Here is a 16,177-nt window from a genome sequence, read left to right on the forward strand (position 1 = left end):
CAAATTGTCATAGTGAAAATTGAGGTCATTGACCTCCAAAAATATTTTTTCACAAGTACGAGATATATATTACCTAGATGCTGCTAAAAATTTAAAATTTAAGGTTAAAATATTCCATAAAACAAACGTTTTAATCTCTAAAACATTTAGTGTAATAATGGCAAATTTGTTAGAATAATAAGTAAATAATTCCATTGAGTTACATTATTTAATTGAGAATTACTCTCCTGAGTTACTCTCCTGAGTCTATTTAAGAGATATATATATATATATATATATATATATATATATATATATATATATATATATATATACATATATATATATATATATAGTATATATATGTGTGTCTGTCTGTGTCTGTGTCTGTGCCTGTGTCTGTGCCTGTGTCTGTCTGTATGTATGTATGTATGTATGTATGTATGTATGTATATATGTATGTATGTATGTATGTATGTATGTATGTATGTATGTATGTATGTATGTATGTATGTATGTATGTATGCTCTAGAAAGTTGTATAGGTCTTTGATATCGTGAGGAAAATGATTAATTTAAAAATAAATAGGGGGCCTATGGATACCAAATCCTGATTCGAAAAATTGCCACCTTCTATTGTTATACTGTCTGAAGACGTTTTTACCAAATAAAACGTAGTGGCGTAACAGACATCCGCATCTGGTGTGATTTGGATTTACACGCAAGTGACCCTTAAATAAACTTTATCACATACCTCAAGCCAGGTTACTGTGTATCGCTATTGGAAAACGCCCTCACATTTGTGTAATTATGTGCTGTATCGTGCCGCGGCAAACTTTTTCAAAATGTGGGCAAGCGTGTGCATTTCAGAACTAGCTTGCTATTAGCAAATGTATCATTCGAAGACAAAGCCAGGAAAAGATTCGAACAACAGGAACAACGTCTTCTTGTTTCGATAATACGGTTGGCAGTGAAATTAGCGAAAAAGGGTGATATTTATATTGAAATCCACTGTAAACTAACCACGTTACTGATGATGTCCTTCCGCCGTACAACCTTAGTCCTAAAAACCTATATCGGAGCCGGTTAAGGTTGGTGAACATCCAGTAGAGGGACTGCGGCCCAGCACATAGTGTTACATCAGTCGCGTTGAACGCTTTAACTTTCCGTCCGTCACTTCGACAGTAATGAAGTTTAGGTTGGTCCTGATCGTCATCTCGGCAACCCTTGGATTTGTATTGTACACACTGTCCAGCGATCACGTTGCCTTGAACGTGAGTATACCAATATACAAGTCATGGAAATTTCCAAAACAGCGTCTTTACGACCACAAACGAGAAAATTCGACAGTTTCTGGGGCGGAGTTTCATCAGGTATCCCCCGAAGCAACAAGTAGAGAGTCATTGAATGTTCAAATGTATGGAGATGGTAACGGAAATAAAGAATGGGGTACGGAAGAGACACCGAAATTCGAAGTGCAAGAAAACTTTGAAGAGAGCTTCAATGGCAAAATACAGGAAATTGTTGAATCAAAGACAACACCAAACCCATTGCTTTTGTCACCGGTTAAAGAAGACAGTTCAGTTCCCAGTGGTAACGGTGGAAATACTAAAATGAAACACTATCTGCTACCCATCATGTACTTCAACAGCGGACCGAACTATTTGTACTCTCTCTTTAAAAACGCTATAACTGTGGCTGTTTACCAACATCGGACCCTCGTCTTATTACCTTTCCCCATACATGGCAGCCAGGGTCATATGCGAACGACCGATTTGAGAGAGTTCAACGCAACGTTCGATGTCGTCGAGCTTCAACAGATTGTGGATACAGTATCGATGGCAGAGTTCAAACATGAATGCAGCAGTACTGTAGAAGCTGTTTACACGCCCGACAAAAACTATTTTGAAAGTTCAAATTATGAAAAACACGTGGAGGCATTTTGGGAACTTCATAGTTTGGCTTTACCCTATCGACGTTTTACAAAAGAAAAACCAATTCTATTTGAAGAGAGTCCTGAGATGGATAAGATGAAGTGTCTTGGGATTTTTGGACTGAGCTCTGTCAGTAACATGGCGATACCGGAAAGAGGAAACATATCGTTCAACATCCAGAAACACCTTGTGAGGTCAAAGGGAATACGAAACACCGCGAGAAAGATTGTTAAAACCGTATGTGATGGAAAACCCTATCTGGCGATGCATTTTAGGAACAAGACTGGCGAAGCAATGAGGTATTTTTGAAGTTTGTTTGTTTGTTTGTTTGTTTTTCTGTGGTAAATTCATTTTTTTCACTCGAAATTTAAACACAGAAGCGTACGGATAAAGATGTAAGAAGGCTGTCTCTGTATGTGATTATCTACAGATGTGAACACACTCCTTCCATGATCAGAGTTCATCAACTGCAGCGCCCTTGCGTAAGATGTTCTCTATTATTTCCATGCCTTGCCTGTTAGTTTTCTTTGCTGTCGCACAAATCATAATTTGTGTTGCATATGTATTGACACAGCCTTTTTAAAACATTCACAAGAATCGTATCGACAAGAATAAAGGATATGGTATATCTCGTACGTTGTTTGTAACTTTGGAATAATCAAGGAAAATTTTGGCTGACCACATTCTGAGAGACAATTGTATGTGCGTGAGACTGCAGCATATAATGATACTGTCGACGTTTTTATACGCTGTGACTCGCGTGGTATCAGTCAAACGTTGGTCTGTTTTGCAACTTCATAAAATGAGCCTTCCTGGCTGGATGGTGAATTGTCTTTCCTCGTAGGTTCCAATGGAACTTCATATTTTTCATGAAACTGTGTTGCAATAAAATGCAGTCGCTAAAATCTACAGCAATTAAGAGAAGGGTAAAGATTTCTGAACTTTACCAGTTCTGTTCCCGATTATGTTTTTTACAGACATCCAAGTACAACAATAAATGTGGTATCCTCCTTGAAGTGACGATATTGATAAAGATTTTCCATACTAAAATACCTGATCACATCTACACTGTTTCTTAAGCAGGAGTCTTAGGATAGTGAATTCGCTTGAACTTGAATTTACTTGTACAGTTTGGGAATCGAATAGAAAATGTCAACTATAACTACCCGATGGAATTCAATACCGTGCTGCACGTGTAATGACGAAAGACTGGATCAGTAGCGAAATTAATTTGTTAACCCAATAGCAATGGATTCCGATCCACTTATCACCAAGCATCTGTATTTTATTTAAAATGTAATGCTTTAAATTATAAAATTATATGGAATCAACTTAGCATTCTTTTTCGTTCAAGACTTTACATTCTCATCCGTTACAAGAATCAGGCATTATCACGATCTCTATTTACATGTACCATTGGCTAGAACTGATTTACTGAAGTATTCATTTTTCGGCAGCACAGTATAACTGAATAGAATCTCTCCAAAGTTCCGAAATGAACGCACCATCGCTGCGCTCTTTTAAAGGCGCTTTGCTCAACCATGATAACAACTTACTCACATGCAGACTATCAAATGTCCTTATTTTAGTGCCATTCACCTGCAGTCATACTGCAATAAGTTAAATGTTTTGTTTTCATTTCGGTATTTTCTGATTCGTTTTTTATGTGTGTGTTTGTTTTAATTTCTTTTGTTTGAACTTATTTTTTAAATTTGTTTTGGGGCCTTTTTAATTTGGGAAGTGGTTGAAATGGACGACAGTCTACCCGTAATTCTCGTCTTTTAGTCAGAAAGAAATAGATGGATAGTGGCATTACAGACAGTGTTTGTGTTGTTAACCTTCCAATGTCTCTGCGTTTGTTGTAAGTGAACATAAGCAAATACTTGTTTGAACGTGTCTCTAAAATTAAGTTAATTGTTGTGGCTGATGCGACCACGAAACTTGTGATAACGCAATTATATTTATGACAACAAAGACTTGTACGTTCATATAACATGGGTAAGATGAATAACTTGTGTGGTCTCTATAAAGGCGTAAAGTGTAAACAGCACGAAATGAAGGCCCTTTCCTGTGTGGGTCTGTTGGCTCTGCAAGTAGTTTTCAGGTGAAAGCGCATCTCACAGATGTTTTTCATGGAGAAAAAGCTTCACAACAATGCTTATGCCGTCTTTAATATAGAAATAACGGGCGACGCGCTGAGCATTAACGTTTATTTGTGGGCAAGGGCGAGAGGAAAGCCAAAAATTAACGGGCGAGGCTTGCCGAGCCCGTTAATTTGGCTTTCCTCGAGCCCGCGCCCATAAATAAACGTTAATGGTCAGAGCGGAGTCTGTTATTTCCATTATATTATCAGCGAACCCAAGAAAACCCACAATATTTCCGAAAATTTCAGGAGCGAACGACAACTGGGCACGCACTGTCACGCGCTGTAAAAATTGGCAAATCCAGAGATGTTTTCAGAAAAAAGTATCTCAACTTGACCTACAAGTGCTCCATTTTATTTTGTGATTGATTATGATTTACGTTTGAGCTGTAAAGTTACGATACTTTGAGTTGTTTATCTTATTATTCATATTCACGGGCATGAAAACAAACCATTACTGTGTATTTGTGGTCAATCACGTGGTTCAGCTCGACCAATCAAAATGCGAAGGGCAGGGCATGGTAATATAATCATGGATATACAGACACACATTTAACGAACAGCAAATGACTTTCCCATGCGTCACATCGATTGATATTGAGATAGCACCATGAGTATTGTATTCAGGCCCACAAAGTTACAGTCAAAAGTGGAAGAGAGGAGTGTAATTGGAGGTCGTGATCTCTCGAGGGAGATTCGTATTACTCCAAAAAACGACCACGGTTTCGAATAGGGACAAATGTCATGGCTTTACAAGCGATCAATTGTATCGCTGCCGACTCAGTGGTGTCAGTACACGACGAAATCACAAACTAGGCACTACGAAGCATGAGCAGCAAAGGTACTCGCCACTCTGTCCCCAAGAACTTAACAATTTCACCACACTTGACTAGCCTGTGGATTGAGAATTTATTTTGGTTGAACAGCAAGAAACTGTGAATTGAAGAAGATTACGGAAAATGAAACGTTGATTAAGCCACCTCAAATTGACAGACCCAGGCTGAACCTCGCTGAGAACGCGAAATAGTTAGGACGAGTAACATCTATTGGTGAGGTCATGTCATAGGCTTGTTTTATATGTACTAAGTGGTCACGGTGTCCTTCGAAAAATACCAGAATAGATCATACCTGTCCTTAGAAAATATCAAAGTAGATCAGCGCACTTAAAGACATCTTACCAATACAGGACATTTCAACATTGAATGGACTTCACCCAATGTAAATTTAGGCAGACTATCCGTGTTGAGCTGAAACTTTCTGTAAAGTGTTTAACTCACTTGCATTCAAAATGTTTTTATGATAGTATAATAACGGACTTTCAGCTATGGAACATGACACATAATATTTAAGAAACATGCCAGAGACAAGGAATCTTACGATCTTTTTATTAATTAATTCATTTCAGGTGCCGACAGAAGGATGGTCCCTGCGCCTATGAAATGTCTCAACTCAGTCAAAACGTGGCGAATATTATGGTTGATATACAAATGTTGATGAAACAATGTAAATCGACCTGTCTATATGTTGCCTATCCGATAAAATATTCATCGGTGAGTGGCACTTTGTATTGAATAGTGTTTGAAAGTGTTTCATCGCTAGATCCAAGCGTCAGCATAGCTCGCAATCTTACATGATCCCAATGTTTCCAATGACAGTATCATGCGTGGAGTAATCATTCTTATCGAAACTGATAGATTCATCAGAGTACACTTAACTCATAATTTACATCTCATCACTTATGTAGGCTGTTATGGACATATTAAGAAAGGGTAACCTTGGGAGAATCGTTGATCAGACAACGATCCTCGAAGAGGACAATCCGTACTTGGACACATTCAAAGCAGACCCATACATGTTATCGTTGTTGGAGCAGGAGATATGCAATCGTAAGTTTATAGAGATTAATACATGTTGTATTGTGTCAACGTGAGTGTTGGAAAGAAAGCGAAATAGCAAAGAGAGGATTTTTAGGGAGAGTCATAACTTTTACAGGGTTTCGAAGTCAATCATAGAGCCGCTTGCGAATATTTCAAAAAGTGAACGTTATCGAATCCATTAAGTTCAAGATCATCAGTTGATTGGCGTTTGAAATTGTTAGTGCTTCCAGGGTGGTTGGATGTGTCTTTCATCGCTCTATGTGATGTTAAAATCGTGAGTTAGGGTTATATGCCGCAACTTATCACATGAATTTCTGGGAAATGATTCAGATTTCAATCAGAAACTTTCTTACCTACTATAGAGAAATTTACATATGGTTCTTAACACCAAACTCCCAATACAACATAAGAATTATAAACATAACATAATACACAATAATACAAAGAAAGCTAAAATCAGTAACAACGACTGGGCATTACCCTAATTTGACTTGTTTAAAATTGAAATGGAATTCCGAAAAAAGTCAGGTTCTTTCTCACATTTTGGAATCCGTAAACGACAGCCTTATAGCAATTATTAATGAAATCTACTTAAGACTTGATTTTGATCATTTAAAAATAGCGTTTGCCTTTTTTTCATGCGTTTGATGTATAGATCACCAAAGTTTGACTGTCTCCCATCAACAACCTTGGAAGCACCAAACCAGCCTAAATGTTTTTGAGACTGTAGAATTGACACTTGAGTTCTTTTATCTTCTGAAGGCAATGGACAAATCGTCGACTGCCACTTTGAGTTAATGAATAAATCGTGGACTGACAGTTTGAGTTAATGTAATCAGTGTAATCAATCAATCAAATAGTAAGGGTACATTGTAGCTCCTCTAATTTCTGCAACTGCATACTATTTGTATTCTCTGAGAGCCATGCTCACATAAACGTTCATATTTACATTACATACTCTCTCGCACTTACAATTTAGTCATAAGGTCGTATATACATCGGGCAATCAGCAGCTGATTTTTCTTTCTTACTCAATACTAATCTCAGCTAACAATGTATTTCAAATGTGATGGAGGGACTGTGATCAAAGGCTTCATAAAACGACTAGCCCAAGGACCTTTATCGGTTCCTCAGAGCATAGCAGTGTCGACACCAGGGTTTTAAAATTCATATTTCGTTGTTATTTTAAAATTTTAAGCAAGGAAATTTTGTCACGGCTTTGCTAAATACTATGAACCATCAAAACTTATATAACTTGTATATTCAGCAATGAAAATGTATAAACGAATTGGTGAAAGAGTGAGTGAATGAAGGAGTGTGTGAATAGATGCATGAATGAGTGAGTGAGTCTAGGTGGGTGGGTGAATGAATGAATAAGAAAATAATAAATAATAAATGGGCGACTATAATGAATGGATAAATTAATGGACGGATGACTAAGTGGGTAAGTGAATGAATAAATGAATTAATTCACTAGTTGATAGATGGATAGATGATGGATGAATGAGTGAGTGAGTGAATGAATGAATTAATTAATTAATTAATGAATTAAGTCAAATTTATAGTTTCCATGAAAAGTTTTGTAGATGTGGAAAACAGTACTAACAAGGAAGCTTAATAATACTCACAGAAATTTTGTACAGCCGTGTACGTCAAAACACAAAGATTTATAAAGCTCTGAAAACATCATGTGCACAAATGGTAAAATGAAGCATGACCCTGCGAACGGAATCCCATAAGCAAGAATGCACCTTTGGGTCAGATATTCGCAGTTTCAGCTTGTGAAATAAATGTTTTCGCCTTCTTAATTGTTGTGGAAATCGAAAATTTATAATAGAGGCGTATGGCCATTCTTAATTTCAAATCTCGGTAAATGAAGAGACGTGTTTCTCTGAAAAGTTACAAGATAAGTCCGATTTTTATTCTTGGTTTCGGAAGCGAATGGTTTAAATTTCCCTTGAAGCATGCAGGTTTGAGCAAAAGTTTAGACTTTCTGAGTCGGTTTCAACGCACATGCAACCTTAATTTCTGATCAAAATCGCGCATATTCGAGAAGCGCTCAGGACAATTGATGTAAAACAAAGTACATGACACTAAGAATGCAGCGGTTAACTTCTCATCTTTAAATACTTACAATGTCTTAAGGTGGTGTTGTGCTTAACGAACACATTTTTCAAAGCAATATTGATTATCAGAGGTGGCATGAAAAAAGATCCCTTTTACTATATGTTTTCAAAAACCAGAGAATCTAAAGTTAATTATAGTAGCTATAGCTATACCTAAATTTTGGTATAACCGATAAAAACTAATTTAAGTCAAAAACTTAATACCACTTTATGAAATTTACTATCTCATTTGAAACTAATAGTACATGTAGAAAAACCAATTGTGTTTTACATTAGCTATTCTGTTACACTAGTCGATTGAAAGGTATGGAAATGGCTAAGATGTCATAAAAGTTTCACTTTTCTCATTTCCAGAGGCTACTCTGTTTATAGCATGGAAGAGCTCTGCTTGGTCCAATTTCATCCGATTGCAACGGTCCGTTACTCAGGGCGAAACGATAAACATGGAAGACCTGCCAAGCTGGAAACCGATACAATAGGGCTGCGTTCACAAATAACAGTTGGGGGGGGGGCTAGAGGAATCGCGATTGAAATGTTATTTTTCAGATGCCCCTCAGTACCCTTAAAATTTTTCAATCCCCTCGTCTATATGATCAAAATTTTCAAGTCCACCCCCATTATCATTTAGCCGTATACTTATTAGGGATACACAAAGAAAAAATAAACATTTATTGGGCAGTTCTACTCGCAGATGTTCAACACTACCTGTTATTAGCAGTTTATAGAGCCGTATTCCTATAAGGCAAAATCTTTAATTTATTCATTTTTAAATTCATCAGTGGATTTTTTGGATTTATCAGTCTCAGCCGACTTGAGTTAATCCAACTCTTGCCAGGTCAATGGCACCTGTTGAAGAGCACACAAAGCGACGATCATGAGAGAGTATGCAAATTGTGAATTCCTGGCTACATTTTGCCAAATTGTCATAATGAAAAACTGAGCTCAGTGAAATAATCGCAATCATACCAATCCATAATCCTGTAACACTAGGTCAGAATTTGTAATACAAAACTTGTAAACATAGACACAAAACAGCACAGAACAGACAGTAAATAGACGGTACAAACAACAAAGTCAAATTCATGAAAGAAAGATATATGGACCTCTGGCCAAAAGACCAAGAAGTGATGTCAGGTGTTTCGAAAATAGTAAGCGCATCCTGCCCCACATGTGGCACCCGCCATATATCAATCTGTAAGTCAGATAGGTAGTGGTCACTAACTAAGGCCCAATGTCACTGATGCCATCAGCGGTCATTGGTCGAAGAGAGATATTGTGTATATCTACCAGCTTGCGATACCTGCCAAAAGCGTTTGAATGTAGAGACAAGTCTTGCTCTGGTGTAACCTTGATTTAACAGTTTGTAAGAGAGATGGCCATGTCTCTCTACAAAATCACCATATGAACTGCATGCTCTTGCATATCGAATTAGCTGGGAAATGTATACCCCATAAGCTGGTGAGAGTGGAATATTACTGATGAGGTGTGGAAAATTGATTATACTAAAGTTGAAATCATCTCTCTTGTCATATAGCCTAGTAGAAAGGTGACCATTAGAGTCAAATTCAAGTAAAATGTCCAGATATGAAGCAGAAGAGGCCGTTTCTGTAGTTTCTTTAATCTCCAATTCTGGAGGATAAATCATAGCGAGATAGTCACTGAATTCGGAGTTATTCATTGAAATAACATCGTCTATGTATCTTAATGTTAGGTTGAAAGTTCTAGCTACAGAGACCTTTTTCTGTTTGATTAGGTTCTGGATAAATTCTGCCTCGTATGAGAACAGAAATAAGTCGGCAAGCAAGGGAGCACAGTTAGTACCCATAGGAATTCCAATGCATTGTCGGAAAATGTATCCTCCAAATTAAAAAAATATGTTGGCAATGAGGAAATCAAGCATACTGATAATGTCTTTCTCGAAATAAAACATTTTAACGACGTTAGTAATATTTTTAACAAAATATGTAGAATTATACCCTAATACTACATATTTGTAACGGCGTGAACCGTTTTTGTAGAAAAATGCTAGGTTGATGGTGTTTTTCAAGTGTTCTTTCAATTCATCATGTGGTATTGTGGTATGCAATGTGGAAAAATCGATAGTTTTCATAGATTTGTTTTTTAAACAGATCTTGATTTCAAATTATCAAAGAGTTCCTTCGAATTTTTTAATATAGACATTTGATTATACCACTTCGAGAAAATACAACATCACAGTATGCTTGAAGTCCCCGTTTAACAGTAAAAAGAACAGAAGTCAGTATCTTCGATAACTCTGCTGTCGAACATTTTGAAGATCCTGTGATAAACCTAGCTTTGTAAGGTGTTTTGTGGAGCTTTGGTAACTACCAAAATATTTTTTCACAAGTACGGGACGTACATTACCTAGATGCTGCTAAAAATTGAAAATACTGGAAGGTTAAAATATTCCATAAAATAAACGTATAGTAATGGCAAATTTGTTAGAAAATAAATTATGCCATTCTGTCACACATTTTCTTTTTGTTGAGAGTCTTTACTGTTCCAAATCTTACTTTTGTGTTATTTTAAGATGAAAATGTGAAAATTTAGAAAATCAAGCATGGTGACCTCATTCTTCTTTAATATTTGATTATTCTCATATGTCAGAATTCAAAAATCCCCGATAACTTTCAAGTTTCCTGGTCTTCCATATCATGTGTTGCTCTCTGGTCTGATCTTATGTAATAGTATATTTCACTTTCATGACCGTCATTTGACTCAAACTTTTCTTGAACTACATCAGAGTCAGAGCTATCTCTGTAACTGCCGATATGCAGTGATAGTGACACTGCAGTAGAATGGCAGTAGCTGTATTAACATTGATTATTTTGACAATATTTTACTTCAGTTTATACAACTGTGTTCTTGTTCTACTCTGTACAGCATGTTGAACTGTCCAGTATTCAGCTTGCCAACACATCCTGTGTATGTGTAACATGCATTGTATCATTGACAAATGACTTTCAGTCTGGACAGTAGTTCAATGATCATCCAATACATATTTAGATATACAGGCTTTGTCGACAAACTGAATATTGTATGTTTCAGCATATTCTAGGGAGACAGCAAGAAACTGTATTTGATATATTGCATAGAAATATTGAAAAAATATCAACAGTTGCAGCTTCTGCCCCGTTACTAGGCCCACTTGTTTGGGTTTTTACGAAAATCATACATGTTTAGATTTTTTCGAGATAAGAGTCATGAAATGTGACAAAATGGTTCTGGATTTTGTTTAATTATAACTAACATTAGAACAATCGAATTATATCAGTATGTTATTTGTTTTTCATTAAATTACCTGACAACCCTTGGAATTGGAAAATGCAAAGATAAAAGGGAACTAAAAAAAGGGGTCACCCTTTTAGGCAGTGAAAACTTTCAAGTCCTATAGCCCCGCCTCACCGTTTTTTTGTGAAAGCAGCCTAGATTATTTCGTTTTGATTTCTAAAAAAGAATGATTAATGTCTAGTGTGCGCCTTTAAAATTAACAAACTTTTACTCATACTTTTCTCAATGAAACTGTCAACCATTTTCTCACCAAATCATGAATGAAAATCAGGGGTCACCATTCAAACTTGGTATTAGAGAAACAACTTACCTCACATTTACCGTTATTTGAAATTCAAAATGGCCGCCATCTCTGTGTTAACACCGTGGGAAAAAATAAATTTCTCGATTTTTGAGATGGAGAACGTGTTTCAGAACAATCAAATTCAAATTACCAGAGTAGAATTTTCGATAGCGAGGCCCTTAACGCCGTAATAGGTGAAAGGTTAAAAGCGGATTGTGTCAAGAAAGTGAATGCGACATAACAGTTTAAATAAACACGGTACTCTGGCAGCATTGTTTTCATTCATATCGGTTGTTCAAATAACGTTACCAAGCTGTTGCATAAATCTTTTGGGACTCCTCATCAGGCACACACTGGTTTGAATGTAAATCCGGTGGCATTTACGATACAGTCTTTGTATGATAAAATAGATGGAATATGCACGATTTAGTGCAGTCTCAACATGGATAGACTAACACTAGCTATGTGATAGCCTTTTGTTACTCCGATATCATCAACAAGAATAATTTTTTTACGAGTTTTTCTCTGCTGCAATCAAATTTTACGATAGAAATTGGCCCCGCAACCGAAAACATACATGAAAATCACTGATGTGTATTCAGTCAGGCTATACCAAGTTTTACAGACTTTGCTCAAACTTGGTAATTAAACTCAGTTGTAATGTCTGTCATATACCCCTTCATGACTGTTTGTTTCTTAATTTTTGTCTAAGCGGACAAAGTCAGATTCCCTGTCTTCTCGTTAATTCACAAAATTTGTGTCTTCTGTGAAAACTCTCATGGAAGGAAGTTATCATAGTATTACATTTCGCCAAAAAATGCTCTTTCCATTAATTGCCCTGAACGTTAACGCCTTTTTAAAAAAAAAAAAACTCTTTTACTTTATTGAATAATATCTTAGCTAAAATAAGCACGGTTTCCACGAATACAACACCCAAAATAGACGTTATTTCGACGATTTACTAACATGAATCAGTAAAAAAAACACTTCAGAAACTCTCCTATTAGGTGAAAACAAAAAGACAATTAATCAGGTATCGCCGGGTTGTGTTGCAATGCGCGATCAAGGGAAACGTAAACTTATGAAGAAAGTGTTTTCCCTTTTCTAGAGATGAAACACTGTCTGGGTATCCCGTACCCTGACTTGCATAGTTGTGTATTTCTCTGCAAGCCAATGTGTGCGTCACCTGCTAAACTCAAAATACCATGCACTGGTGCTTTAGATACGAATTCTATTGATAAGAAACATCAGGTGATACGATGCTGTCAGAATCAGACCATGGAAAAATATCCTCGTTCATGAAGATGTTTTCCCTGATTTTTCTGAAAAGAATTTCGTCAGTTAACTTGTGGACCCAAGTTCAGAGAACCTCGCAGGATCAACTGGAACCATAATTTTAAGATCATTATGGACTCAGTTGAAGAATATGCCAGGAAATGGGCTAAAAGGGAGGATGTAGAGCTGGACACACTGTCAGAATGGGTCAAATGTGGGAGGAAAATAGTGCGTGGCCGTATTGGTCGACTAAGATCACATGTTTGCAGAAGACCCTATTCTGTATTTAAAGATCCCGATGCTGTTAAGTGTTTGAATGATATCCATGACAAATATGTTGTCGTCCCTGCTGATAAAGCTGCCAATAACATTGTATTTGTCTGTAAGAAGTATTATTTTGAATGTCTTATAGACGAACTTGGTGTAACTAAGACTTCCACCAACTCCACTTACAGACAATCAATGTTCAACAAATCTGAAATTTTGGCAAACCATAAGTCATTCATGGATAATTTTAATATTACAACAAAGGATGACCATAATAAGTTGCCTAGCTTATACTGGATACCAAAGCTCCACAAAACACCTTACAAAGCTAGGTTTATCGCAGGATCTTCAAAATGTTCAACAACAGAGTTATCGAAGATACTGACTTCTGTTCTTTGTACTGTTAAACGGGGACTTCAATCATACTGTGATGTTGTCTTTTCTCGGAGTGGTATAAATCAAATGTGGATATTAAAAAATTCGAAGGAACTCTTGGATATTTGAAATCAAGATCTGTTTCAAAAATAACATCTATTAAAACTTTCGATTTTTCCACATTGTATACCACAATACCACATGATAAATTGAAAGAACGCTTGAAAAACATCATCAACCAAGCATTTTTCTACAAAAACGGTTCACGCCGTTACAAATATGTGGTATTGGGGTATAATTCTACATATTTTGTTAAAAATATTACTAACGCGAAAGTGTTTTATACCGAGAAAGACATTATCAGTATGCTTGATTTCCTCATTGACAACATATATGTTGAATTTGGAGGACACATTTTCCAACAGTGTATAGGAATTCCCATGGGCACTAACTGTGCTCCCTTACTTGCCGACTTATTTCTGTTCTCATACGAGGCAGAATTTATCCAGAACCTTATCAAGCAGAAAAAGGTCTCTGTAGCTCGTACTTTCAACCTTACATTTAGATACATAGACGATGTTATTTCATTGAATAACTCTGAATTCAGTAATTATCTCGCTATGATTTATCCTCCAGAATTGGAGATTAAAGAGACTACAGAAACGGCCTCTTCTGCTTCATATCTGGACATTTTACTTGAATTTGACTCTAATGGTCACCTTTCTACTAGGCTATATGACAAGAGAGATGATTTCAACTTTAGTATAATTAATTTTCCACACCTCATCAGTAATATTCCACTCTCACCTGCTTATGGGGTATACATTTCCCAGCTTATTCGATATGCAAGAGCATGCAGTTCATATGGTGATTTTGTGGAGAGACATGGCCATCTCTCTTTCAAACTGTTAAATCAAGGTTACACCAGAGCAAGACTTGTCTCTACATTCAAACGCTTTTTTGGCAGGTATCGCAAGCTGGTTGATAAATACGATATCTCTCTTTGACAAATGATCACTGATGGCATCGGTGACATGGGGCCTTAGTTAGTGACCACTACCTATCTGACTTACAGATTGATATATGGCGGGTGCCACATGTGGGGCAGGATGCGCTTACTATTTTCGAAACACCTGACATCACTTCTTGGTCTTTTGGCCAGAGGTCCATATATCTTTCTTTCATGAATTTGACTTTGTTTGTGTACCGTCTATTTACTGTCTGTTCTGTGCTGTTTTGTGTCTATGTTTACAACTATTGTCTTGCGAATTTTGACCTAGTGTTATTGGATTATGGATTGGTATGATTGCGATTATTTTGCAAGCTATTCTTATGGTGCATACTTACTAAATCTATTGCCTACGGGTTGTGGGTTGGATATCGGTGGAACTTAGTTACCCGAATCACGACACTGCTAATTCGTATCACAGGGGTAAGAAATCAGTCCCCTGGGTGGGGAGGGAGGTTTTTTGTGCAACGGTTTACCTTATTTGATTTTATTAATTTTGACTGTGATATTTCAAATAAAGAGTTCAACTCCAAACCGTCTTACTGCTTTCTTTATTACTACAAGTAATTTTATTAATTTTGACTGTGGTATTTCAAATAAAGATTTCGACTCCACACCATCTGACTGCTTTATATATTACCGACAAGTCCTTATCTCCTCTCCAACTTGTGTATACACCACTGTAATTGCTCCGAAAACATTGCCAACTTGCTAATCCGCTGTCCGTATCAGCGGATTAATTGATTGAGTCAACACCACAGCCATCTCACACGTGTGGAACGGCTGTGGTGGTGACTCAATCAGTTTGACACATAAGTGGCGGGTATATCGACTACGAGATCAATAGATCGAGCCGAAAATCGATCTGTTTTAGCAGACTACCCACCTAAGGAGCGCCTGTGCGTAGGATCGATCGACCGTTTCAAACGTTGATTTCCCCTTCAAAGTTTTCATGTCGGTGGATCAGGGCGTTAAGTTGTTTTGGTCTCCATAAAAGACGGATCGTAAACGATTCTTGACTGGTTTGGCTTAAAGTAAGGAACGGAACTGAATTTCCATCAACTTTTCCGCGCTCCGCGATTGATCACGATATTGCATCTGCACCGGGGCAGGCAGGCAGGCAGGTACAGTGAAATGGTCGTTGTTGAATGCTCCAAATAGTTCGTACACAGTTGAAGGTAATCTTAATTTGGACATTTTTTCTGCTTTATAAGTCCGGATTAGAATTCAGTTTTAAAACAAAGCATTAGCTGTCTTGAAAAGCATAAGCTAATTGAGCATTTAACTCAACAGGAACTGTGCTCGGGACTTGTATTATTTGACATTTGATTTTATACTTCAGGATGTAATGATTTGTTCAGCTACCCACTCTTCTCACTACAAAAAATGTAATTGTATGAAAGAGAGTAGTTTCAACTTTTACCAAGATATTTAGCATTTGTTTCCAGAGTGACTACATACTTTGTTATGCTCAGTAACTTTTGCCGTTATATTTTCAGGTTTTGAAAGAACACTTTTTGTTCTACACCAGCATTTTGAAATCCATAGTGTATTTGTTAGTATTATGTTATTAGTACAAATAGGGTTAAGTTTTGTTA

The 16,177-nt window shown here is 36.8% G+C and overlaps 1 protein-coding gene across 1 annotated transcript; it reads left to right on the plus strand.

Annotated features, from left to right (window-relative positions):
• Nucleotides 1-810: 810 nt before the first annotated feature.
• LOC139148982 (uncharacterized) lies at nt 811-9,192 on the plus strand. Its single transcript, XM_070720458.1, has 4 exons — nt 811-2,211; nt 5,461-5,605; nt 5,800-5,941; nt 8,413-9,192. Exons 1-4 carry the CDS (start codon nt 1,166-1,168, stop codon nt 8,535-8,537), a joined length of 1,458 nt encoding a protein of 485 aa, XP_070576559.1. The 5' UTR covers nt 811-1,165; the 3' UTR covers nt 8,538-9,192.
• Nucleotides 9,193-16,177: the final 6,985 nt, after the last annotated feature.

This window comes from Ptychodera flava, chromosome 14 (genome assembly GCF_041260155.1).
Source record: "Ptychodera flava strain L36383 chromosome 14, AS_Pfla_20210202, whole genome shotgun sequence".
Taxonomy (NCBI): Eukaryota; Metazoa; Hemichordata; class Enteropneusta; family Ptychoderidae; genus Ptychodera; species Ptychodera flava.

Coding starts and splice junctions, on each gene's coding strand:
- LOC139148982 (XM_070720458.1), top strand. CDS start 1,166: ATGAAGTTTAGGTTGGTCCTGATCGTCATCTCGGCAACCCTTGGATTT. Junction 2,212..5,460: donor AAGACTGGCGAAGCAATGAG/GTATTTTTGAAG, acceptor AATTCATTTCAG/GTGCCGACAGAAGGATGGTC. Junction 5,606..5,799: donor ATCCGATAAAATATTCATCG/GTGAGTGGCACT, acceptor TCACTTATGTAG/GCTGTTATGGACATATTAAG.